Raw genomic sequence first — 7,631 nt, forward strand, 5'->3', positions numbered from 1 at the left:
GCCCCCTGCAGTACTCGGCTTCGTGCTTTCTGCCTAGCAGGCTAAATAGATACTAATTGGGTAAATGAATGTCATGAGCTGCCCCTGTTGCCTGGTCAATATATACATACAGGTCACCCCGGTGTGCTCTAGATGGGAAGAGGGACCACCTAGCTTTGCAGAGGACAGCATCAATATGATGCAGGGCTTCAGCACCTTAAAATTAGAAGATTTGTTGCGTGGGTGGCATTCCATGCCACTCCCTGTGGAACTGGGCGTTTTGCTTTCCCTGGACACTCCAAAATGGTGATGCTGGGTTGGATATCATCTATACTCCTCTGCTGAGAGCTGGCAGAGCAGATGTGTCAGACAGGGATGAGGGTATAGAGGTGAGCAGACCTTCCTCCGGGGGTCCCCTCTGACCCATTATGGCTGCTGTGCCCTCCACCCTGATTTGAACATGGTACCATGTTCACCCAGAATGGCATATATTGGTGGATTTCAAATTCATTTGGGTACCATAGCACCTGGAATTTATGGTGCTTTGTGTGGAATGCCTTGAAATACTGATAAATTTAATTCCATTGTGTGAAATAGGAACACTTTTGTTAGCAGGAAAGCCAACTTTATTTTATGCACATTATGTTTCAATCACAACCAAAACACAGGCTGTCAAGCTCATCAGTGTCTCTCCAGTCTGCTTCTGAGCCCCTCATTCCTTTTTTTCAGTGGGCAGCACCACCAGCCCCCCAGAAACTGATGCAGAAATCCAGAATTATCCTTGACAACTCCTCTCCCTCCTTGCCCCCAACCCCACTCCAACCCCACATCTATCCAGTGACCAAATTCCAGGCTAGATACTGATTCTGAGCACTTTTCTCCATTCTTGTTCCCACTACCCTTATTCAGGTGTTCACCATCTCGCACCTGAAGTACAGCCACAACCTCACTTCCATCCAAAGTCCTCTCTATGCTGCAGCAGCCAGTGACCACTCTAAAACACCAATCCAGTGGAGTCATCTTATGCATCCGAACTTTCAGAACTCCCAAGCTTACAAGGCCCGATCTGGCCCATGAATGTCCTGCCTGTGTAATTTTCCCCAGCTTTACTGTCAAGCCCTGTACTTTTAGCCAAATAAAATTCTTTGCTGTTCGGGACTGTGCTGTGTTCTCTCTAGCTGGAACATCTGGCCCCATGCAGTTGTCTGGCTAACTCCTCCTCCTACGTCATCTCAGATGATGGCTCTTTCAGGATGTCTCCTCCCCCTGGCACGAGATGCCCCTTCCTCAGGGCTCTCAGTGCACATGTGCAGACCTCATCATCTCTTTCTGGGGATCCTGCAACAGCCTCCCAGCTAGTGTCCTGCTACCTCGCTTGGACTCATCTTCCATTCTCCATACAGCAGTCAGAATCTTCTCTCTGAAAGGCATATGTGATCATGTTCTTGCCGCCATTAGGGTCAAGTTTAAACTCCTGGTATGACTTATAAGGCCCTCTATGATCTCGCCTATTGCAGCCTCCTCATTTTAATTCATGCCAAATCCCTCTATGCTTCGGCTCTCCCGAATCTCTTTCTAGCCCTCCTCCATGGCACGTACTCTCTAGCTCTGTCTTTTGCACATGCTGATTCTTATGTCTAGACCCCTCCCCTGGCTCCCAACTCTTTTCCTAGATAATTCCCACACATCTTTCAGATGTCTGTTGTACATCGCTTCCTCTGGAAAGCCTTCAGTGAATCCTTAAAATAGGTTATGTGTCTCTCCCCCCATTTCATTTCCTAGTGCCTACCGCTCACAGATTTAATTGCTTGATTAATTAACTATTGTTTCTTTTAGGTTGTGAACTGGAGAATCATGAATATTTAGTTTCTGCCTATGTTTTTAGCACTATATAGGACAATGTTCAATAAATATTTATAGAATCAAGAATGAATGAATGCATATTTCTTTTCCTACCATTAGAAGCTGGAACTCTTCACTAACTTAAGTGTGTGGGACATGCTTAATAAATGTTTGTGGAATAAATGAATTAGTGAATAATCAGTTCTTTTCAAGCTCATTTATTTTATTATACTTAAAAAAATTATACTTGCTCATTTATTTTACCATCAGCAAGATCTTGCTAGCAGAATTGTGGCAGTGGCCCCAGTTTTAAGAAAATTGTCAGATATGAAACTTCACATCCCAAAGCTGGAGAATTCTCTCTATTAACTTCCGGTGGTCAGTTTTAGCACCGGAGTCCTCTGTGGGAGGCGGCACGCTCTGGAAGGTCCTCTGCTCACTCCCTGTGTCCATTTCTCACGGCCAGAGCCTGGCCACCCTGTGGCCCCACTGCCCCAATGGATCCACTGAACCTGTCCTGGTATGATGATGATCTGGAGAGCCAGAACTGGAGCCGGCCCTTCAACGGGTCCGAAGGAAAGGCCGACAGGCCTCACTACAACTACTACGCCATGCTGCTCACACTGCTCATCTTCATCATCGTCTTTGGCAACGTGCTGGTGTGCATGGCCGTGTCCCGTGAGAAGGCGCTGCAGACCACCACCAACTACCTGATCGTCAGCCTCGCCGTGGCTGACCTCCTCGTAGCCACGCTCGTCATGCCGTGGGTTGTCTACCTGGAGGTAGGTCTGGGCCCCACCTTGCTCTCACAGCTTCTCTGAGAGGACACTGTGCTGAAGTCCGGGCTCCTCACTGGTTTCTACCAACAAGCTGCCAGTGCTCTTTTGGGTGCTCTCTGCCTCCACTCTGGGCTCAGTTTTTCTCCTTACAAAATGGGCAGATTGTCTCTTTAACAATCTCAGCTGCCAGTTTTAGAGTGCTTACTAAGTGCTGGGCCTCGCGTTAAGTCCATTATACACAGCATTGTCCCATAGTGTCCTCACAGCAGCTTTGAGAGACTGGCGCTACCATCTACTTCACAGTAGCTAGGTGACATCTCAAGCATCACATAGCTGGCAGGTTCAAGCTGGGACTCTGTCTGGACTCAGAGTTCATTCATTAGGTCCTGCTGGAAATGGGAATAATTGATGAGGACCCCCAAGGACGGGAAATGTGCCTGCCTCCAGGCCCAAACTTGGTGTTCCTCTCTCCCTACTTCAAAAATGGGGACTGCTGCTCTGTGCTCTCTTTCTCCCTTCCTTCTTCGGCAGTTTGTTCTAGCACCTGTGTCTGGGACCTCCAAGTAGCAGCCTCTGTGAACTGTGCTGTGGTCCTTTCCTCAGGAAGGTCTATATAGTCACCATTGCCTGGCCCAGGACAGAGCCCAGCTCTGTGCCTCAGAGTAGTAAGTAGGCAGCCCCTGCTATGGTCCAGGCACCATGCCAGGCATGTTGCAGACATAGACTCAGCAATTACTCATGCTAATCCTCACTTTACAGAAGAGGGAAAAGAAGCTTTGAGAAGTTGCCTGTCTTCACCGAGACCACTTAGCAAAGGGAGAAGCTTCTGACAGAGAAATCCCTAAGTGGACTCGTCTCCAGGCAGATGATTTTCAGAGCTGGCAGACAGATGTGGGAGGGTTGAGGAGATGTGGGTGGGCACAGGCTGGATTCTGCCCCTTTCTTTGCCCAGCATTCTGGGGCGGAGTCTGGGTGCATGGGAAGCTGACCGGGCATTCAGGAAAGACCCAATGCCAGGTCGCTAAGATCACAGAACCATTACCTTCTTGCCCTGGGTGAGAAGAATTTACCTGTGCCATGGAGACAATACTTCTTTTAAAAGAAAACATGAATGCTTTGTAGGTTTGAACAGAGGAGACATCTAGGAGAAGAAGCTGAGGTGGGGAGGGCAGACTGGTCAAAAGTGGCACTACTCCCTGTCTCCATGTCCCACGGGGCAGCCTGTACTTCCTGTTGTCAGCACCACGCTGGTCCACAGGGAGCTCTGGGCCATCACTCCCTTGGTTTCCTTTAGCACGGCCTAAACAGGCTGGAGCTTTCAAAATGACCTGACTAAATGTTAAGGAAGAACCAAAAGGAACACAACAGTAGACACAAAAGAACATAAACACATACAGGCGCCACAGGCCAGGGGTCCAATTTCTCCACGACTCCCATGTTTATGAGGGCCCATAGACTCTGTCCGTCCCACATCCTGTCTCAGGCCCTCTCCCCAGGAGCTCCTTCTTAATTCTTAAGCCTGCCCGCCTCCTGCTCACTTTCAAGGGAAGGCCGGAGGGCTCAGATCATCAGGGACAAATGAGGGGTGAAAGGCAGAGCAAACACTCTCTCTGTGCCTCAGTTTCCTTATCTGTATAATAAAGATAATAATAGTATCTATCTTGTAGCATTGTTTGAGAATCAAATGAATTAATGTATGAAAAGTGCTTAGAATGGCTCTGGGTACACAATAAGCACTATATAAAAGTCAGCCATGACAATGGTCTTGAAGATTAAGATTACCATGATATCCAGCAACCACATACTGTACCCTCTCCAAGAGACACTCGTTGTCCAGAATTTTCCATCCTGTTCCATGGCCAGCGATGTTAAATGCCTCTGAGAGCCTGCCATGTCAGCATCTGTCTAGTGTGGGACTAGATGTGTGTTATTTTTTTTTGCTCAGTATATGGAAAGCACCCTGGTTTTGGAGTGGGAGGACTGGGCTCATTTCCTGGCTCTACCACTTTGCATCTGGAGAAGCTTCTGAGAGAGGAGAGCCAGGGCCACCTGTGGGCCTGTTTGGGCTTCGTAATTCTTTGAGGGGAGGGTTTACTGTGTGCATTTTCCAGATGAGCCAATGAGATTGAGAAGCGAACAGACTAAGATCACAGAGTTATTTATTCACTCATTCAACATGTATTGAGCATTTCTACGTCCTGCCCCTTCCTTGAGGTCTAAAGCACAGCCTGCCATTGATGAGGAGACTGATGGGGCTGTTACAGTGCAATCTGATAGAAGTGGCAATGGAGCCGTCCCCACGGGGGATGTGGGAACACCATGGGGAGGAGTATGTAACTTGGCATGTGGGAACCAGGAAGCCTTGCAGGAAGAAGTGATACTTTTAGAAGAATTATCCAGGGGAGGGAGCAAGGTACTTGCTGTGTGCAAAGCTACTGAGCAGGGAGGGTAAAGCCGGGTAGAGGTTTCGAGGTGTGGCAGCCATGTCATTAGCCTCAGAGGTTTGCTGTCACATTCCATAGATATGAATGTGAAGTGTTTGAAACAGTGTCTGACAGTAAATGCTTAATACATGCTAGTTATTGTTAGGATTTAGCCGAGCCAGCTCAAGGCCCATACTGTAGGTCTCGGTTTCATGTGAGCAATAATGTCAATGAATGGTGTCCAAAAGTGCAGAGAAAACCTGGTGTCCAGTCCTTCCTCTGCTACTAAACTGCAGTGATCTTGGCAAGTCCATTTTCCTCTCTGAGCCCAAGTTTGTCCACCTTTGCAATTATAATCTCTCCTTTCACACTTTCTGTTTATTTAGTACCTTTTACATAATTATCTTTTTGACAAGCTTGATGGTCCTTCCCGAGACAGCTTAGATGAGAGCACAGGCTGTTCTACCCAAGAACTTGCTTCAGATTCTAGCCCTGCTGCCGCCTACCTGGATGAACTCTCTGAGCTTTAGTTCCCTCCTCCATGACAGATAAGCAACCCCTCTCGCACAAGCTTGAAGAACAATGAATGAGATAAAGTACATGCCCACAGTAGGTGTTCTAGAAAGAGTGGCTGCCAACACATTTTATTGAGTCTCCGAGTCACCTGCCCCTGATTGTGTTCTAGACCAGCTCCCGGGGCCATGGAGGAAAGCCCACCCTTCTTCTGGCTCCAGAAAGACCTTTGGGGGAAGGGATTGAAGCTCCCTTGCCAGTCCTGCTTGCCACTGCACCCTGGAGTCTAGGACAGAGCCCAATACATACTAAGTGTGGGAAAGAAAGAAAGCAAGAGAGAAAGATGGAGAAGAGCAGCCTGGTGTCTCAGATCTAGATCCCCAGGGACATGAAGGCAGCTCTGAAATACTCGCCTAGGAGGGACTTCAAGGTAGGGAGTGGAGCGGGCCTGGGACCCTGCTCAGTGGTGCCCAAAAGTAGACTCCGTTTACGCCAGGGAAGCCCTTCCATCCCCCTCCCCATCCCCCTCACCCTCACAGAACATCCAGCTCTTGCCCACCTGGTCAGGGCCGCACTAAGGCACAGGGAGCCCTCTGCTGTGACATGGGAGGGGCTCTGGTCCAGGCCCCCCATGAGAGCCAGAGAAGGCAGTGCCATACAAGAAGCTTCCTGTCTTCCAGGAGAAGCTGCCATTTCCTCTACACTTGACAACAGCAGCTGCAGTGCCCGTCACTGAGCTTAAATGCCAACGTTTGGTTTTATGCCTGGGAGCAGATAAAAGGGCAGCGCTGAGAATGAACAGTGTTATCATTAGGCCTGCTGCTTGCCCTTGGTGACAGGGGGCTTTCCTGCTCCTTTTCTCTCCTATTGGTGGAGACCAAGGTGCCTCTTGCTGTCCTGACTCTGTGCTCAGGGGTGGGGCTGCTCCGAACTTCCGAAGTTTGCCAGGGCCAGCCTGCTGTATGAATGCGTGTGTCTGTGTGTAAATGGGAGGTGTGGGGTGTGGGTGTGCAATGGGGGCATGGGACTGTGTGTGTGTATATAATGGGATATGTATGAGTGTGTGTGATGGAGGGGAGGGTTGTAAAATGCTCCTGCCAGAAGCTGGACTCCTCATGTCTTGTCATACTAGGGCTGTATCATCACAGCTCCCTCCCCATTCTGGGTGTTCCTAAGCCTTAGCCCAGACTTTCCCTCTTTCATTCTCCAGGTATACCAAGGTATACCACATGTCCTTATTTCATAGGGTCATCGTCTTCACCATTGTTCTTAACAGATGCTTACTGGGCCCCGACCCTGTGCCACACACCATGCTGGGTTCTGAAGGAGCTGCTTGGCTCCCCCAGAAACCTGGACCAGGGCAGGACCAGAAGCTGAGCTGAAAGGCCTTGGGCAAGTCACTGCACTCCTCTAAGGCTCAGTTTCCTCATTGGTAAATGCGGGTCGCAAGGTGATCACAGAAATGCCTTACGGATGAAGGTTCACTAGCCCAGACTTTCCCTCTTTCATTCTCCAGGTATACCAAGGTATACCACATGTCCTTCTTATTTCATAGGGTCATCGTCTTCACCATTGTTCTTAACAGATGCTTATTGGGCCCCGACCCTGTGCCACACACCATGCTGGGTTCTGAAGGAGCTGCCTTGCTCCCCCAGAAACCTGGACCAGGGCAGGACCAGAAGCTGAGCTGAAAGGCCTTGGGCAAGTCACTGCACTCCTCTAAGGCTCAGTTTTCTCATTGGTAAATGCGGGTCGCAAGGTGATCACAGAAATGCCTTATGGATGAAAGTTCAAAGTTGAGGCACTCAGTATGTTGGTCATCTTTATTCTTGCACAGTTCTTGGCACAAAGTGGCCATATGTGTCTCTAGGAGGAGACAGGGTCAGGGGCAAGGGCCTCAGGTACCCATGGGCATGCCTCCCCATTGCTACCTCTCTTCTCCCCCAGACCCCAGCCAGAGACCCACAAGACCCCCATGGCTGCCATCTGAGCCCGTGGCCTGATCTGCCCCAGGAGAGATGAGTTACGAGACCAAAGCTAATCTCTCCCTCTGATGTCCGCCTATTACTTTGCTTTGTCCCCAGGTGGTGGGTGA

General features: G+C 49.4%; 1 protein-coding gene across 1 annotated transcript in view; it reads left to right on the forward strand.

Moving 5' to 3' along the window:
- The first annotated feature begins 2,291 nt into the window (after positions 1–2,291).
- Positions 2,292–7,631, forward strand: part of DRD2 (dopamine receptor D2) — a 12,313-nt gene continuing 6,973 nt past the window's right edge. The window contains exons 1-2 of the mRNA XM_006912803.2: positions 2,292–2,607; positions 3,506–3,510. Of these exons, the coding sequence (XP_006912865.1) occupies positions 2,319–2,607; positions 3,506–3,510 (294 nt within the window). The 5' untranslated portion in view covers positions 2,292–2,318. The remainder of the gene's footprint in view (positions 2,608–3,505; positions 3,511–7,631) is intronic.

This window comes from Pteropus alecto, unplaced genomic scaffold (assembly GCF_000325575.1).
Source record: "Pteropus alecto unplaced genomic scaffold, ASM32557v1 scaffold224, whole genome shotgun sequence".
Classification (NCBI taxonomy): Eukaryota; Metazoa; Chordata; class Mammalia; order Chiroptera; family Pteropodidae; genus Pteropus; species Pteropus alecto.